The sequence below is a fragment of the Aythya marila genome (assembly GCF_965140915.1).
Source record: "Aythya marila genome assembly, chromosome: 6".
Lineage (NCBI taxonomy): Eukaryota > Metazoa > Chordata > Aves > Anseriformes > Anatidae > Aythya > Aythya marila.
In genome coordinates, this window is record NC_139047.1 from 196,783 (window position 1) to 216,417 (window position 19,635).

Genomic DNA, 19,635 nt, shown 5'->3' on the forward strand with positions numbered 1-19,635 from the left:
ACTATATAAGTGTCTAGTGGTACTAAAAATTCATCACTTTTGCTTTTCTGTTTAGTGACACAGATATTGTTGTCTGTATTGAAAACAGATAGTATACCCTCCTTTGCTTATGCCTAAGGGCATAAGAAATACTTGAAACAGGGTATCTAGCCAATGTTAATTCCAAACACTGCAGAGGACATTCTGCCAAAAAGCTGTTTTCTACTGTATTTTTCACTCCAGGCATTCTAAAAACACTAGAAGCTGTTGTACAATGCAAGGAAAAAAAATTATACTTAAAACAAAAAATATAAAAGAATAGGTATAAAAGACTCTGTACTAATGCAAATTTACAACTGAAATTGTATACCAGAAAAATGAGTTCTCTTCACATATTTAAATTATGCTGAAGTATATTGGAAGTCATATTAGGATAAGGTAGTTAGTGCTGAGTGAAACGTACCCATTTGCTTAGTAAATATGGCAGAACAGTAAGTTTTAATTTCTATGTATTACACAGAGCAAGTTATTTTGGTGTGTAGTGTCTGCAAATTAGTTAATTCTTCAATATGATTAAGGTATTTTGGTATTTTCATGTACTTTTAAGCAGTTGGGTACTTTTTAAAGCTTTACAGTAATATTTTTATTTAGAGTCAAAATTGTATAATAAAGTATACTTTTAAGAAATGACAAGTCATGCAAGACCACCAGCAAATAATAGCTATTAAATCTTTAAGTAATACGATACAATCTCTTAAAAGCAACACACATTCTTGATTCAATAGAATGCTAGCAGGGCTTTAAAGGACTGGGCTGACAGTTTCCCCTGTACTTTAAAAGATGGTACAGCAAGTGCACGTGTGTATCTTGTTTTCTTTCAGCAGACAGAAGTTGAGGAAATTGCTCTGGCTACATTTTTTGATCCTTTCATAAAAGCATAATAAGACCAAAGAAACACACTTTTACATGTGACATACTTTAATACGCATATTGTAAGTACAGAACGGGCAATGGTCTTCTGTACATTTTAGTAATGAAAAAGCAGCAAGTTGTCATGTTTGACCTTTAGTGATGGCCTCCGTTCTTCTTTGGGGGAAAAAGTGTATACTCGATGCCAAGAGCAATCACAAAAGCTCCAAATCCCCACTTGAGTCCTCTAGTGAAGATTTCCATTAAGGTGACAGGTTTTGCATAGCCACCCATATACCTCCAGACTTCATTACTAAAAGAGAAATAAAACCAAAAGAATACAATAGGATCAGTGCAGCCACTGTGATAAATATAACAATATCTTTGTTTGGAAAAAAATGTTGATTCAACTTAGATATGCATTGAAACTGTAACATTTCTATCATTTAAGTACTGAAGTAACTGAAGTTAATGACATCAACTCTAAGCTGTTACACCTATTAATCTACATGAGGTACAAATAACATCGACAAACAACACAATTCTAGTATGAGGCTCGTCTCCCCAAACTGGTTGCATGTTTTCACTCTGAATCAAAATCAACCCACCGACCCTTGTAAGGGATAGAGTAACTACAAAGACTTGTCACTGTGCTATACATCTAGAATAATTTAATCTTGAAGGGTAAGTTTTTCCAGACATAGAAAACATCCCAGTGTGGAGACACTTTGTTATACAACAGAATGCTTAACTATGTTAGGTAAGTCAGAAAAGTCTACTAAAACTGATTTTAGAAAGATGAAGATATGATGTTTTGCTAAAAAGTTATAATATTTACAAAGCTGATGCTCTTGTATCACTGTTCTTAATGCATTGTTATTGTAATGTTAGTCACTGCTGTGACTGACTACAACCAACTACTAGATTATGCTGTGTAGTTCAACCAGCATAATCTACAGAAATCTATAGAAAACGGTCTCTAAGGACACCAAGTCATTAAGAAAAAGGAAAATCCACGTTTACATAGACACAAACAAAATCAGAACCATCATTTTGGTGGGAGATAGAGATTTTAACAAAGGGGTCAGGTATTTATGTTCATAGATCATATTCTCTTGTGCAAATGGTTTCTGTGACTCAGGATGAAAGAATATTGACATGGTGGAGTGTTTTCTAGTTGCTGTTACAGGATACCTATTGAAAAGATGTAGGTTTCCAAATATGACATCTTTCACACAGCTTATTCCATATTAGTATGTACATTTGCTACAGAGATGGAAAAAATGCCATCAACCCCAAGCTCCTCCAGAGGTTATAGCATGCCAAAAGTTTTAAAGAGATTACTATTATCACTACAAGAAAGTGCTAACAGGTAAAGCCTCTTCTATGAATGCTCCTGAAGAAGTTGCTCATGTAGTTTTTCTTCTTACATAAGAACTGGACTACACAGCACAAAACATTTACCATTTTATTCACCAGGATTGAAGAATACTCAACCAAAATTTTACATAATTTATGATGGGGGAACGCATGTTAAGCATTATTTTATAGCTGCCTAAATGATCCAGAATTGCTCTAGCAGAAAAAGAGGTGTCCTATTCTACAATGAATGCCAACTGAAAGGTAAAAATCTCATCTTCCATGATGTAAGTTTACCTTACCTTCCATGTTACATTTGTTTCTTAGCAAAATGAAATGCACAGTTGAATCAAATTCCACATTGTGTACTAGTATATTTCTTCTTTTCAAATAAAGGCCTCCTGTTGTTTATGAGCAATCCTATTTCTAGAATTTAAGTTCCACTGACTTCAGCAACATACGAGCACACAAACCCTGTGCTGAAAAAAAGATAGCCTTACTCACATGTGCAAAACCTAACATAGCTTAAGTGCTTTGGTGGATGAGGCCCTGGTCACAGTGCTTGATCTATATCATCAGGAAACCTCAGAAAGTACAAGGGTACCTGGCAAAAATGCAGAGGCTGGTCAAGGTAACACAGTGTGTGACCTCTGTGCAAAAGAGGGAAAGACATCACTAAAATTCTAATTTACTTAGTGTAGATGAATTTTCACAATTTTTACTAAAGAAAGTGTTGTCTGCAATGATGAAATCCAGTTGATGCTACAAGAAAACATATCAAGATAATTTTTGAGGCTCTTGCACTTACCGCGCCCATGGATCCCTAAGACCACGTTTAGCCAGCCTTTTCTGGACATCCTCTAGTGGAGTACCCTCCACCTTCCACTGCCTGTAGTCGGGGAGTTCTGTTTGGCCGTGGCCATGGCCATGTTCACTTCCATGTGCCATACCTAAAAAAAAAAAAAAAAAAAAAAAGATTATGAGTTTATAGTTCTCAGGGAGTCCAGCTTATTTTCCACACACAAGGACCAATATCCTGTACAGGAAGAGTGGGGAGGTTACAAGAAATCCTACAAAACACCAGTTTCTGCGTTGTGAACAGCGCACCTTTGTTCAAAGAGTTAAGAAACTGCATAGCATTTCAGAAGTTGGTGATAAAGAACAGCAAACTGTGCTAGATTGTATTATTTCCCATATAGTAACAGTATTCTGTCTGAAAACCTGCATGGTTGGTTGATTTATTATCAGCAATAGCCACATGTCTACAGGCAAGAGTCCTCATATAAAACCATTTCCAAAGAATTAACAGCAACATTATGTAATTTATGTGTTTTGTTTTCTCCTAATAAAAAGACCATCAATAGACCTTAAAATACATAGCATAGTATAACATAAACATTGCCTAGGAACATGAAGAAAATCAAACAACCTAGGAGGCTAAGATAATAGTTCATCCAAGTTTGATATCAGAGTGCCTATATACACATCACATATAAATATTTCAGAATCATAGTTTATAGTTTAAATACTCCACATTGGACTTTTTTAAATATGCCATTTAAGAAACTGCATTACAAGTTGAGACTTGTAATGACTAGCTTAGTTGAGACTATTTTACTGGCTGAGTTGACACATAGTCTCAAGCCAGTACAGTCTCTCAAGTTGAGACTTATGATTGTAATGAATGGCTTAGTTAAGACTAGCCAATAAAATATCCTTATTTGTATATTTAGAATTTAGAAGTGTGATGTGGATTGAGCAGTATCAAACTAACTCCATAACTAGAAAATCCTAGATAGAATATAAAACCAAATAATTTTAAATTAGTGACCTATGTGCACACTTACAGAATACTGTTATACTATGGCTTATCCCAGCTCCTTTAAATAACTGGAATCCAAAGACATCACAAAATTTGAATTACTCAAACAACGTAATTGAATGTACGTGCACTAACTTGTCAGTTTAACTTCAAATTTAAAAAAATGCAGTAGAAGATGATTCAGATGTAAATATAAAAGAATAGGGCATTACAGTAGACATTAAAATCACAGAATCCTTATCCAATGGTAGCTTGTTACAAGCACTTATGCATATATATCAAATATTTAAACCATGCAGAACTACTAGCTTTAAATCCAGCCATAGTAGCATATTAAACATGTAGAAGATGTTCACATTACAACAGAAATCAGATTTTTAATCCTCCGCACTCCACCATCTGTTTAGTAATAAGTTTGGTCAAACCTACTTGAAAAGAAAATATAAAAGTAGACTTTTCCAATTAAAGGCAATATTTGTTTTAATAAAGTGGTGCAGATATTATGCACACTAGTTGAAAATGGCAAGTTAAAAACGGCAAGTTTTCCATTTTATAAAGCATAGAACTGTTTAAACTTATTTCGATCTTAGCATAAAAGCAGTAGGGAAGACTAATGTGAGGTATGTAGTTAAGCTACACAGGAACTGTTAACTTTCCATTCACATCCTCATTATCCACTGCTGAAAAACAATAAAACAATGACTTAAATCTTAGATGGCTGAGCTGGCTATCCAAACAAAGAATTAAGAACTCTGTATAAGGCTGGGCAGCATTGTTACTGCAGCAGTATGTATTTTGTAGCTCAGGGCAATCCTTCAATTTTCATTACTGACAGTGAAACTAGCATTTCTCAGGTGCTAATACTAAACTAAGAATTAACTGGTGGCATCAGCTGAAACTTTAGAATAAGAATTTAATGTTGTTGACTCAAAATTTGAACACCCAGATCTAGCAGAAAAAAAGATGGATAATCAATTAAAGCACCCTGTGATGAAACTATCTTGTTTCCTAGTACAAAGCATACGGACTGGAAGCTGTTAAAAGTCACACTTATTAAAGCATTGTCAACATTTATACTGTACAAATACTGATTTTGTTTAAACATGGCTCTCTTTTTTTTTTTTTAAAATTCGTATTTTGAAGTTCCATCTTCTTTAAAAGTAGGCAAGAATTGACTAGTTTTGACATTTGCTTGAACAGCTTTCATTTCTTGCAGTCACTATGAATATTTCAGAATTTTAAGTCCTAAAATGTCAGGATACAAAAAGCATAGTCTTTAAAACTGTGCTACAGATGCAGATACAACTACGTTTAGAATTTAGTGTGTTCAAAGATTATGAGGTTTTAGGGTTGGTAATAGATATTAGCTCGGACAAGCTTACATTTTGTCTTTGTACAGTAATATAGCCACTACTTATTCTTCAGAATCTAGAAAGAGTACAGTTTTATTCATCTTTATGGAATATTTGCCATCTAATCTAGAAATTTTAGATGCACAGCTCCAAATGCATGATAGACTTCACATTTTCTCCTGTGAGTTTTAAAGAAACAAATGTGCAAATCTGTTAAACTAGGAAAAGCAACAGCTTGTTTGTATCAAATTACATTAATGCTCTTATACTGAAAGTGCTTTGAAGCCCTGATTTAAGTAATAGATTAAGAGATTTCCAAGGTATAAGCAATTCATTTGATTATCTAAGCAGCCATATTGAAGGCTAGAGCGACGCTGCCTTGTAAGTTGTTATCACCATTACATTCATCAAGCAGCTGTATGTTTTCTTATATTAAGTAGTATCAGGAAAAAACAAGAAAATACTAGTTCTCATTAGAAGACTGATAAAGGCAGATGGGAACGTGAACATTTTCAGTGAAACCACAAATGGCTAAAAGAAAATAACGTGAATTTCCCATCTTAACGCATATCTAGTAGTGAAGAGCTAATGCAGTATTCCCCATTTTCAGGAAAATTAAAAACACAGCTTCAAAGCCTGTGACTCCTGAAGAACCCTGGCTGTGGGGGCAAGAACGAGGGAGTAGAAAATCTTAACGAGAGCTGTACCACAGCCTATTGCTACCTACCCCCTATCCCTGAAACAAAACAACACAACACAAACAAAAGCCCTCCTACAAATATTTGCCCTTTTCCCAGAGGGCGCTTTCTGGGCACACGCACGCCCAGCCCCACCAGCACGCCCGGGGGCGGGCAGCGCCGCGGGCCGGTGCCCCCGCAGTCCCCGCTGCCGGCCGCCCTATACCTGCCCGCTCCGTGCCCCGCCACCAGGACACAGCCACCCGGAAGCGGAAGGCAGCGGCTGCTCCTGGCACTGCAGAAGCCGGGGCCGGCTGCAAGAATTCCGCGTGCGTCTCGTTCCGCACCGCTTTGTTCCTGCCGGGCGAGAGGAGGGGGAAGCACGCGGCCAATCAGCGCGGGGCTTGTTGGGCGCGGAAGCAGCCCAATGGGCGGGTGCGTTGTTGAGTTGCGGGGTCGGTAGCGGCTGGAGGAGAGGTGAGGGGGCGGTGGGGCCGCTCCGCTCGGCTCGGCTCGGCTCGGGACCGGAGTAGTTGGGTGGTGGCGGGCGGGGCCTTGGTTGGGCCGGTACCGAGCGCTCCCTTCCCTTTCCTCTTCCTTTTCCCTTTCCTCTTCCTTTTCCCTTTCCTCTTCCTTTTCCCTTTCCTCTTCCTTTTCCCTTTCCTCTTCCTTTTCCCTTTCCTCTTCCTTTTCCCTTTCCGTTCTGCGTTGACTGTCGGCTGGTGCCTGCGCCCTGGCAGGGACTGAAGCGCGCAGGGGCTGTGAGTGCTGGGGCGCGAACCGTCCCTGCCGCCGCCGCCTTCTGAGGGGAGCGGGGCCGCCCCTGCGGCCTCCCTCGGGGCATCGCGCTTATGTAAGCACTGGGCCCGCGCGCCCCCCGCCTGGCCGCTGCACGCTGTCGGGTCTCTACTCGACGCGGGCAGGAGCTGGGGATGCTCGCGAGCCCGGCTGGTGCCTGCCGCTGGATGCGTCCTAAAAGGGCATCGCTATTTGTTTCCCTAGGAGAAGCGTGGAGGCTGCCTGAAATTCTGGAACTGTGCTGAAAGGTAACTGGAAGTTAAGGGTTTTCTTCAGACCTGCGTTTCTACTGAGGTTACTGCTTTGTTACATTCAGTATCTGTTCCTGGAGAGCTCGGAGTTTGGCGTGCTGTGGCTATATAATTATGAAGTGTTGATTGCGTGACTACATGAATAGTATTTTTTTTTATATATATATTTTTAATGTATGCTTAGAGGTTGAGTACGTTGTGCCCTTTATCTGGAAAGAAACTGATAAAGGTAACCACTCAGTCACTGACTTACAAAAGCTTACACCATTTATTCTAGATACTACTCTAATATTATTTCTTTATAGCATAACAGAAACTTAAGGATACTGATTATTGACACACTTATAAGAATGAGAATAAACGCTATTTTATAACGTGGTATTGACAGAATTTTAGGACAGACTGCATTTTTGATTTTTGTTTTTAGTATCTGATGAAAAGATATTTCTGGGTTTCAGTTTTTTAAAAGGGATATTGGGAGAGCATGAGAAGGGTTCCAGAAAAAATGCCGTTATCATGTTATTAACAGTGAAACTATTCTAAATAGTGTGCCATCTGTTTAATCTGGACTGCCTGTGTCTGGTTTCAGCACTGAATGTTTTTCCCTGGGAGGTAAAGTCTGCAAGATATGTCAGAGTGAGAGGAGATGTGTTTGTTTTTCTCTAACGTGTTGGAAAATGGAACTGGGGAAGGATTCTGTATTTGTTGGGTACCAGGGAGTTAAATCTCTATTACACGGACAATGATCTCTCTGATACCCGTGAAGTATTTCTCCATTCTTGTAGTGGCAGAAAGCTACCGGCTATGTGCTCAGCATCTAGTGTTGCTGTGGAATGTTGATATTTTCCTTAGAAATATTTTTTAGTGATCTCTAAGCATGTTAGATACCAAACAAAATAATTTTCTTTTTGATGGAAAAACATAAGGTCGTGGTCTTGTATTTTATTTTGTTTGCTTGTTTTGTTTTTCATAGTGTATCTAAGTATGGCTTGATGATTTATCCATGAAGCCATACTTTATTGGTATAGCTGAGTCTATCAGCTTCTATGTTCAGTACTGATCACAGTGGATTGACTTTGTGTGACCCATTGTAGTCAAACAGAATTATAGTGGAGGAGTACACTCTGCAAGATTCACCTTCAAAAACACTGTAAATTTCAGGTGTGAACAAGGTTTTGGTATCTATTTCCTCCCACCCAAGTACATAAAACCTCTTGATAGGACTAACTTTGTGCAGTTTATTGATTTGCTCTAAAATGAGATTGCTTAATGTCTTGCTTCCTAAATTTCCTTTTCTTTCAGTATTTGTTGTACTCTTTCTTTCCAAAATAGAAGACTGCAGATATGAGGGATGTGATGCTTTAGGGATATAGGAAGCTTTCTGAAGCTGTGTCTTCATGAAATAAGTGAGTTTGGATAATTTTAAGGGACCTCAATGTCTTATTACAGCCTGTTGAGTAAACTTCAGTATAGTTACTCACTTGTTAAGGCTGGAACTATAGTGTAGACAAGGAGCTAACATGAAGAGGAGAAATTTTTATCTTGTGTAGAACATACGGGATATTCTTTAGGAAGAGATGGTCATTGGGATTCTGTGTACTTTCAGTACTTTTTATGGTTTACTCAGTTGCTTTTTTTTTTCCTCTTTGCTACTATTCTTGGTGGTGATAATTTCTGAAAATTAAGTGTTCTAGGATACAGTTACATTAGTGTCTATCCAGCTACTCTAGTTGTGATTAGCTGGTGTTCTTGCTTATGTTAGTAGGTTAAGGGAAGGTGTCAAGGTGTTCTTGATAGCTTTCAGAAACCCATGTTTACATAAATTTTTGTTGATATATGTTCTAGATTAACAGATTCATTGTTGGTACTATTATTCTCTGCCTGTGCACACTTTCTCCTTATCAGTGATCTGTATGCTCTTTCAGATTACTTACTGGAGTAGAGAGCTGCATGACAGACAGTGACTTGAATTTTTTTTTCAACTTTGACATGACAAGAGGTGTGTTTTGTGTTGTTTTTTTTTTTTTTTTTTTCCACTTAATGTCTTAATTCAAGTATGTACTTGAATTGCGTAAAACTAAATACTACGTATTTTTCTCCTGAAATCGCATGTTACTTTCTCAGGCTTTTTGTTGGTTATTTATACTTCATTGGAAGCCTGTTGTTATTCAAATAAAATTGTTATTCCTGCTCTAATTGCTGTAATGATGAAAAAGGTTTTTCCTTAGTCCACCTTGGTTTCTTTAGATATTTAAAAAAAAAAAAAAATAAAGGCTATGAAAGGCGGAAAAGTAAGTTATCTTTTCAGGCTGCAGTAGAGCTATTTCATGGATTGTATTATAATGTTCACTCCTCTTTAGGAGGAATGATATGCTCATGCAATGCTGTTAGTTTCCTTCTGTATTTTGGCAATCCAGAGATCATTCTTCACAGGAACAACTGTACTGGATTAATCTGCTATCCTATCTTGAAGTCTAAAGCTCTTGAATCCTGGTATGTGACAAGACCATTGTTTCAATCCTGCTTGTTCCCCAGGGCTAAACAGTAGTTGACAGCAGATGCTCTATTCTTATTCTCTTTTCTAGGCAAGTGTATCAGGTTACTCCTTAGGTCAGCTCTCCCAGTCTCTGAAAGGAGATGCTTTGTGTAGCTTTTACTTCCATTAATGTACTTAATTTTTTAAAACTCTTGAGTCCATGTATGGTTTTTGAATCAACAAGCATCGGTATATATCTTGTGTTGTGTGAATAACTCATTCCTCTGTTCTGTTTTGAACCTGTTATCTGAGAACTTCATAAGACACCCCTGTTTCCTGTAGAAGGAGGGATGGAATTATTTGTCTATTTCCCAGACAGTTTGATACGAGTTTAGAATCTTTAAAATCAAGCTAATATGCCCAGTCAAACACTTTCATGGGCAGGAAAAGAATTTTAGCTTTCGTTTTTTCATTTTTTGTTTGTTCCTTTGTGTTAAGATATTAGTTTATTTCTGGCAGTGAAGCTGAAGGCTTCCTCAGCTGATTCCCAGTGAAGGCCATCTTTGCCATAGGAATTACCATTTAGGAAGAAGTCCTGTGACTCCTGGGGAGAAAGTGATCTAAGCAGACAGAGACAGTCATCAATTGTGGGTTTTGGTTTGCTGCTTCAGTCAGGTATTTTCATTTACAAATGGCACAGTTACAAGAAATAATTTTTATTTAATGCTGTTTTTAGCTGTGCTTCCTTTGCAGCTGTTACCTTTTAGTAGATAAAATTTCATGCAGAATTTTGTTCAAGCAAACATTAACTTCTGAGTTGCATAATTTGCTCAGAGATTTCATGTAGGCTCTAAAGGTAACTGTAAAATAGTGATGATGACTTTAGGAAGTATTTGTAGGTGTTATGCATTATCTGACTAATCTTATTTCTTCTAAACCTTTCTTTTGCTGTCTTTTTGGCAAAAACTGAGATTCTTAAATAATGGAATCACTGGAGGGCTGAGGTTGGAAGGGACCTCTGGAGGTTATGTAGTTCAGCCCCTTTGTTCAAAGCAGGGTCTACTATAGGGTAGGTTCCTCAGGACATTGTCCCCTCAGATTTTGAGTATCTCCAAAGGTAGAGACTTCACAGGCTCTTTAGGTAATCTCTTCTGGTGTTTAAACCACCTCACTTTAAAGTTTATTTTCTTATGTTTAAATGTATTTTCTTATATTTCAGTATGTGTGCAGATAGATGGAAATATTTTGAGTGTGAAAGTGTTCTTAGTTTGTGCTTGTATCACTAAATGAAGATAACGTAGTTAGTTGGTTGAACTTTTCTCTCCGTGTCTTTTCTTGGATAATTCATTAACAAGACAAATAATTTGATATTTTTTTTTTTTTTAACTTTTATCACAGAACATACATACGTGAGTGATTCTTTTCCCCACCCCTATAGAATTCTGACCTTAGTCCTTAAACTTAAAGCATGAGGTCATGAGTTAGAGAGGTACTTCTGATGAAATAGAAATGTTGTTATATAGTAAAAAACAAATTCGCTATTGCCAGCAGCACCACAGAGAAGAAAATATATAAACATAGATCAGGATCGGGTGCTGGCCAAAATAATACACAGTCTGCAAACTGTTCCAACACATGCTGCAAGTTATCAATAATTAATAGAAGTTTTGTATTGTAAGGAGAATTACAGTGTGACCATTAGTCATTCTTCTGTTAGCATTAAATCTTTTGCCAAATAAAAAACACTACACCCAAATTCTTTATGTATTCAGTTTTCCTTGGAGCCAAAAAACTTAGAAAAGGTATGTTACAGATGTTTATTGTATGGCATTTATGTTCGTATATTGTGTCTTAGGAGTAATAAATTATGTGGTTATTGAACATATTTGTTTAATAAACCATGGAGCTACTTTTGAACTAATTTGCATATTTTAATTTTGTGCTGTTGTAGTATGATCTAGGTATAATGCACCCTTCTGGTATATTAGGCTGAACTCTGTTACAGTGTTTGTTACTCTGCTGCTATGAGATGTCCTTTTCCTCTAAAGTTGTGTGTTTCTCATCTAGATTCAATTTGAAAATGCTTCGGGGAATAAAACTGACTTAGCTATCTACTTAAATAGAAATTTAACCAGGAGTCACAATTCGGGTGATCTGTAAAACAATGGTTAGTGTCAAGTCACCTTTTTGTTTTTTCTTTGATTTCTGCTCTGCAGGCAGTGTGGCTTGCTCCTGTTGGCCACTGCTTATGTCAGTTCTGCTGCCTTGACCTCTTGGTCTTGACCTCTTATTCTGTAGAGCAGTATGTATACTATGGTTCAAAAGTATTAGTTTACTTTTGACTGGAATATGGAGAACCAGAGATATTTGGAAGATTGGACTGGGTAGTGGACTAAAATGTCTATTGCAAAGTGTTGAACTTTATTTTTCTCCCAGTATGGAATACTGGGAATTGTCAAATTCCCTGGCTACATAATCCTGTTCAGCACAAGACCTGATGGAGGTTGATGGAGCAGTTAAAACCTGTTAAAACTCTCTTCCAAGAATTTGTTCTTTCTGCATGGTTTGGGGGTTCTCTCTGCAGGACAGAGTACTTACACAATATAGAGTTAGATAATAACTGATTAGAGTTAGAAAATAACTGATTTTTGCAGTCCAGAAATGCTAGGTCTATATTCTTGTGTGTAATCGGAGTAATTTAGTTAACTTTATTATATTTTTTATTTTACTGTGATTCTTCAGTAAACTGAAATGGTTAGGTCTTTATTGGTGTCTACATTCTGTGTGGTTTGTGAGTTCTTTAAATAGTTATGTTACTGTTCCACTGAAGTATCTTTAAGTGAGATGTATGATATGGACATTTATACAGGCTGTATGACTAGTTTGCTGATTTGTACAGGGCAGTGCTGGTACTTCGTTGTTTTTTTTTTTTTTTTTTTCTCTTCCCATTCTCTCTATTTAGTAGTTGTGTTTGGGGTTGTCTTCCCTTCTGCCCTGCCTTGGCATATATTAGAGGTGAGGGGAACTAGTCTATATCTGTAAGGAGTGAAAGAAATTTATTTCCTTTTTGTTCAGATGGGTTGGCATGTGCATACTGTTTCTGAGAGTTCTGGTATCTGTTTCTTCTTTCTGTCTCCTTCAGTTTTGAGAATACCCTGAGCTTTAGAAGAAGCTGGAGACCAGCCCCTCTGCATGTTTGCCTCTGTTCTGATTTGGAATAGGGCCACAAGGTAGAAAACCTGATTTAGAAAGTATATAGTATAACAGTAATAGTATAAGGGTAAGGGGAAGGTAAGTTAATATTTTTTCAAACTCTTAATATTCTAATAACAGCAATGAGATAAACAGATGGTTGGTAAAAATCCATTTACTTCAATAACATTACACAAGAAGTGAGTGAGGAATCTTTTAAGTAATATTAATGTGCCCTTTTACATAAAATGTAAAGCATGCTGATGAAGGATTTGTTCTAGAAAAAGTTTCTATTCCTCTGTATGGGTAACAGTGGAGAACTTGCCATTGCTTTTTTAAAGACATTCAGTTGAGCTGCAACAGCATGAGCTAAATATGGTCATAGGAGACCAAGGGGAGTTTAGATCTGGAATGGAAAAATGACTAGTTCCTTATGTGTGTGGAATTATTTTTTTTTTTTAAGAAAAAAAAGCTGTTTGCGTCTCGTTCTTGGTGCAGATCTTAGTCAAAATTGCCGGGCTTCAAAAGCTTCTTTTAGATTACAATTATGAAATAGAATGGACACATAATTAGCAATAGAGAAACCATGATATGTGGTGATAACTTGATCTTGTCAATGTTATATCTGTGCATTAGTTTCAAATAGTGACATCCTAAGTTTCTAGAATTTATTAAACTACATTTCTGGTAATTTTTTTGGAAGATAACAGAATGAGGTGCTGTCTTTGTAAGGTTTCATGCAAGCCATTCTCATAGCTTAATGAACTGCAATAGACTGCAGCACTAATCTCTGCCTTGTCAGAGTAGCAAGAACTTCATGCAAGTCTCTTAAGCAATAAAGTCTCTTAAACAATTAAGTATTACCTATAGAAAAACAAGTAGAGCTGAGCATCTTGGAGTGGAAGCTAAGTTGAATGAAAGAAGAAATACCTGAAATAACAAAGTAATTTAAGCTAAGTGTTTATTAAACTGTATTTCTAAGCTGTTTAATTTCATAGTTGTTCTGTGACAGCAATTCTTCCTTTAAAACAAGATTTTCTTTATCTTCTCACCATAAAGAGTGTTAGAACTTGAGAGAGCAAATACAGACTTCAAAATAACTTGCCCTGACTGTTAGCCCAGCCTCTTCAGCTGATTACTGCAATGTGAATGGTTTAGGCACAGTTTAACGTCCAAAGGACAGGTTTGAGAAATGACTAAGAAAGTCATTTGACTTTCTTGCGAGGGTATCGAGTGGACTAGGAATATTCATAGTAGTCCTAGTGAAAATAACTGCTAATATCAGAAAGTCTGTTTTTCTGTATCAGTGGTAAAAATACTCAGTCATTCTTTGTACATGCAGAAATGAAACTTTGTTGGTTTGTTAGTTGCTTCAGCCATAGAAGAGAGCAGATGCTTTTGGGACATGCAGGTGTTACTGCACTGAACTCTTTACTGTGAGAGAGTGCTTTTTTTTTCTTTTTTTTTAAGTTCTGGGTATGTTAAATCCTTGCTAGCAACAGGTCTACTATGTTTTTTTAGCAGTTATTTTTCAGAGTTAATATGGAAAAATCTAAAACTACTGCACCAATTTCCTTCTTAATTGAAGTTAAAGTATTGGCATTTTATGCCTGATTTTCAACTTGCCAAGTTAGCTCAAATAAAATCTCTGGAATTTAAAAACAAAAACCAACCAACCAAACCCAAAACTGTTGGAAATACTCCTGTAAATTCCATAATAATTTCTATAAATTAACTGTATTTTTTTTTTCCTAGCCACTTCAGTGTTTATCTTGAGTAAAACTCATGATACTAGAGCAGAGAAAAAAATGTGCAACTATGGAATTTCACAGTTGTGCACAAATTCCTAATCAGGTTAAGGTTTGTGGATGTATTCCAGACTGAGTTAGGGGTCAATGGGCAGTACTAATTGGCACTGATGCTGCTGAAATTGTGTAATCAAGTATTGTGCTGATTGTCACAGGGTGTTGTCGTCCCTTCACCTCCTCGCCCTTGTCCCCGTCTTTATTTAGCAATGTATATTAATCAAATGTGCAAAGGTTGTGTTTGGCTTGTTTCCTCTGTGCCCTTTTTCTCAGACTTGAGGATACTGATCAATGCTAAAGACAACATGACTTAATGTGAGAAAAGTAGAAGAAAGTTCAAAGAAACTTGTGTAAAGATTAGGATGCCTCTAGATGTTTATTTCATGTAATAAATTAAGATTTAAAGTGTGCTACAGAAAGCTTTAAAATGATCTATAGATCATTGAGAATACAGCTTTCCTTTTTTTTCCCAGCTGCTGGAAAAGAACTTCTCTAGTACCGCTGCTTGTCCTTTTACCAAAATGTTTTGTAGGTATGTTACCACATTTGGCTAGTGGAGATATGTGTGGGTATGACAGTCAACTGCTTATCTCTTCTAATAATGCTTCCATGATGATAACATACCAGACATTGTATTTGATAGCTTATTTTAATACAAGTTTTTTGATTTTTTGTGAGATGTGGGAGGGAGGAAGGACAGATAAATCAACATTATTATGCTGGTTAGGAAACCTTAATCACACCTTAAAGAGTTTTCAGCTTTAGCAAGTTTTGAGGTATTTCAAATTCATGTTCCAACAGGTAGGGTTTGATAGGCAAAAGTATTTTTTCCTGCATCTTTTGTCTTTACTAAAGCAGAATTTCCCAATAGTTCACAGAAATAGCAATAAAATAACTATTACTGGAATGCTGTATAATGTGTTGGCTTTGAATTGATTTGTAAGATTGTGATGATTATAATTTGTCTATGTGAATGCAGACTGTATAACTTTCTGAAATATGGAATATTGCTATTAGAAAATTGTCTCTGTGGGCATTTGCCTTGAATCTATGAAAAATGAAAAAAGTTTTAGCATTTTCTTCTTTATTGCTTGAAAATGTTTGAAGTTAGGATCTTTATTTATTGGTTTTAGTTACTCAAGTGACGCAAGACTGATTAGAAAACAAAATCATTAAAATATAGCTACAAAAGTCTTCTTATTATTCCAGTTGAATAGCTGGAAGATAAGACAAAAAGCATAAGGATTTTTTTCTGCCCCAAGTATGAAACTCCTACTGCTCACTGATAAGAAATGATTATTGCGTAATCATATTAAGTACAAGTGTGTACATAATTATAAGTACCAGGGTACTGGGTATGGATTTGTATTTTGTTCAGAACAGTGTTCTCACACACTGAAGTACTCACACTTGGACTATGTGAGTTGGACTTTTTGTTGGTGTGTGCATCTTATCAACCTTTTCAAGAGGTTGCTCAATGCTGTGCAGGTACATTGTCTGCATGCCAGTAACCTCAGTGTTCCTAAAACTTCTGAGTTGCCTTTGAAAGACAGTCCGTGTCTATTTTGTGAATCATGATGTATGAAGGGTATTAGAGGAGTATATTCCTTGCAGCAGAAACGTATAACATAAAAATCTCATGTGCCTGGTGCTTGCACTTCAGTATGCACTCACTATTCCTATCAGCACAATTCCATATAGAAATGGAACAGTGATATATTTAAAAGGCTGTTTAATTAAAAATAGGCTTTGATTATTTTTTTTTCTGATGTATTTGAAGGGGATAAACCAAATTTGCTGTATTGCCAATATAATTAAAAAAAAAAAAAAAAAAGTGTAAGGTCAGAAATGTTATCTAGATGGGCAGCATGACTTACCAGTAGAAGAATAAGGAAACTGTTTATGTTGAGTATATTACATGTGGATAAGTATATATTTTAAGTGGACGTGCTATATAGAATTTGTTAAAGACCCTTTTGCTTAATGTTTCAAAAAGTAGTAGTATAACTCTTTGACGTGTCTGCATTTAAGGCCATCTCTGGTCTTTATCCAAAGGTGGATTTACTCAGGAAGACTTGAGGGAAGAAAAAACATAATTCTACCATTGCTTTTGAAGACAGTTTTTAGCAGAACCATTTAGTATTACAAACAAAACTCCAGGGCTTCCCTGTGTATGGGTGAGGTTATGTAAAAATGGCTGAATTTTAGAACTTTGAGACCTCAGTGATCATTCCTGCTTTTGTGTTTTATGGGTGCATGAAAATATATTTGAAAACCTAGAATGCTGTAAAATTGACAACTTGTAAAGAAATTCCATTCCTCCTTCCACACCAACCATAAACAGAAGGAAGGTTACTCAGAAGCTAGCTGCATGAATTTTCAGTGCTGTTAAATCTAATTTGTGGCAATCTCGGAAGACTACTGCCTTCTGAATGTATACTAGGACACTATTTGACAAAGCCTTTTAATTTTATTTAGGCTATGTGTAGAAAATGTTCATGAAAATTGCAGGATGCACTTAATCCCTCTCTCCTACTCCTCTTTTTCCCCATCTGCTCCTTTACGGAATTCACCAGTGGCTGATGTGGGCAATGGGGTTGTTTCAGTTGAAATCACACTCTTAACTGCTTGAACTGCTTAGTGTTTCATCAGAAAAAGTTGTGGCAATCCTAACTCCCACCCCATATTGATCTACAGCTAAGGTAAAAGAAAAGCATTGAAGAAAGTGTTGCCTAACAGAGGGCTGGTTGATGTAAATTATTTGTGCTAGGTCTAGATTATATTGCTGAAGAGACTGTATATAAAAAATTGCCCCAGAAAAAAAAAGACTTACATTTCTGGTTAAATAAACAAATAAAACAAACAAAAAAAGTCCCAGTATGCTAGGAACTTAGTGCTCCTCACTATTTAAAAATATATATGAAAACTAAGCCACATCACACTAGAAATATTAACCGGTTCTTTCCTAGAACCAGTCAATCTCTATCCTTTTCCAACATTAGTTTAAGAGTAAAAGAATAACGATGGTGTAAACTCTGTGTATTGTGTTTAACTATTGAACAGTGAAGATTAATTATTAAACTCAGACTAAAGCAAAAGAGGAAATTTGTACTGGTTTACATTTACTAGTGTTTTAATTCTCATACAGTTGCTTCACAGAGTTTATAATTCCATTGGATAGGCCACAGAATGCCAGACCATAGTAAGCTGAATTTTAGAGTTTAATGAGAATTTCTTTCAGGTGATTACAACGGTCTGTGCTTTTTTTTAGAGGCACTATTTCTTTGCCTGGTTTCCATGAAAGAGAGAGACCATCAAAGACCATATAGCCTTCAGCTCTGGAGGAATCTTGTTGAAGTTAATAGGTTTGGTCACTAGCATCAATTTATACAGGACCTTAATGAATTGGGTCAATTGAGTGGATAGTTCATGTTGAGGTAGCTCTTGATGGATCTGTGTTGTCCAGAATTAAGATGATCAGGAGCATATCTTACTTATCACTTGTGGATTTTGTTTCATAAAATGAGATTGGTCTGATTCAAATACAAAAGAACAGTATTTTTCTTCTCATCCTGGGGGATTGTTCTTTGCAGTTCTTAGATCCCCTCTCTAACATTCAGAAAACAAATACAAAGCAGCTATACTCTGAGCAGTTTTGAGTCTGAAAGCTGAAGCATATCTTGCGTTTCTGGATTGTTGATGCTACGCTGCTCCACCCGAGAAGAGCAAGCAGCCTGTGTGCGTGTCTTAAGTCCTCTTCATAGTCTACATGCAGGTTTTGATTGTTTCATGTAATCCATTGGGTCAAGTGGAAGATGTCAGTGTTGTAATGAAGTTGTTACCTTGATGAGCAGTGTTGAGATCAGTAACATTTCATGTAACTGTATGTTGCTTGTTCAGTTTGCTTTTTTGAAGTCTAGGAATTTCTAATGGAAAAGCAAGACGAGAACATCAATCAGAATGAATTTTATCCCTTAAAACCTTACATCCTAAGTGCAAATGATGTATCTGAGTCACACATAAGAAACTTAATGTGATCATGCAATAAAGGAACATATCCCAATGCTTAGGAATGATTAACTGGCATTTTGAAACTGTATGTTGGAATTTTGTATTCTTAATGCCATAATACTATTATTTAAATTATACATTATCTTAGTTATAATTGAAATAAATTTGTATTCACTTGTCTAAAAGTTTCTGGATATGTATAGGTAAGTGTAATGATGGGGGGAGAATCTGACACCTCAGCTTTATTTACTTATATTCTGCTTCATAGAGCTGAAAACTTTACCATCTGCAGTTGGAAATAATAGAATCTTTCAGCACAGGTAATGACAGGATTCTTTGTGTCAGCTCTCTTTGGGAATTTTTAGGGTAGAGGAAAGAAGAATAGGTAAATTAATTCATGAATGTATAAGCTAAATTCTAATTCAGGTGAATTGCAGTTGGAGGCAGACATTGCAGCAAGAAATGTATGCTGGTATCTTAATGGTTTGAAATTGATAGAGCACTTCATTTTTGATGGCTATTCTCATAATATAACATTAGTTTCTGTCAAGGGAGGATGTCATGGCTCAAAAATGGGAAGCTGCATAGAAACAAGTTCATATTTCTAGAACTGTTTCTGCATGTTTCTTTTCTTTGTGGGCAAGATTGCTATCTGTTTCAGCATAACGTTTGCAGTATGGTTCTAAAGTGTGTGTTGAGGTTTTTTCTTTTTGTTTTGTTTTTTGTTCCTAAAGAAATTCTGTCTCAAGATTTAACTTTTTGTAATTTTTATGTAATTGCTCATTTTTAGTACTTAGTACTGAGTGTCCCGTAACTGTGGTTTTGCAAGTGTAAGCCTGCTGTTATACATATAGCTTTCTCAGACTACATTTTTTACTGTGTGTTTCCTATCTTGTAGCAAAGTCTTCCTTGATTTAATTTACTTCATGAACCAAAACTCTGTACCAAGAAGTTACTTAGGAGAGGTAGGGTTACACAAAAAGTAGTTTGCATGGAAATGTTTT

At 36.4% G+C, this 19,635-nt stretch overlaps 2 protein-coding genes across 8 annotated transcripts in view; one reads left to right on the forward strand and one right to left on the reverse strand.

Annotated features, from left to right (window-relative positions):
- Positions 1-939: 939 nt before the first annotated feature.
- Positions 940-6,454, reverse strand: NDUFB3 (NADH:ubiquinone oxidoreductase subunit B3). Of its 2 annotated transcripts, none has more exons than XM_082763095.1 (3): positions 6,325-6,454; positions 3,056-3,197; positions 940-1,201 (listed from the first exon to the last, which is right to left on the reverse strand). In XM_082763095.1, exons 2-3 carry the CDS (start codon positions 3,193-3,195, stop codon positions 1,045-1,047), a joined length of 297 nt encoding a protein of 98 aa, XP_082619221.1. In that variant the 5' UTR covers positions 3,196-3,197; positions 6,325-6,454; the 3' UTR covers positions 940-1,044. The 2 variants fall into 2 exon arrangements, with proteins under 2 accessions (XP_082619221.1, XP_082619222.1); XM_082763096.1 differs by lacking the exon at positions 6,325-6,454 and adding an exon at positions 6,198-6,314.
- The window catches only part of HYCC2 (hyccin PI4KA lipid kinase complex subunit 2), a 59,481-nt gene continuing 46,291 nt past the window's right edge, over positions 6,446-19,635 (forward strand). For 3 of the 6 annotated variants that reach the window (XM_082763088.1, XM_082763093.1, XM_082763092.1), the window contains exons 1-2: positions 6,812-6,951; positions 7,101-7,144. The gene's annotated coding sequence lies outside the window, so the exon portion shown is untranslated. Of the gene's footprint in view, positions 6,576-6,811; positions 6,952-7,100; positions 7,145-9,072; positions 9,147-19,635 lie in introns of those variants that run through there. The other 3 variants (XM_082763091.1, XM_082763090.1, XM_082763089.1) reach the window with 3 other exon arrangements.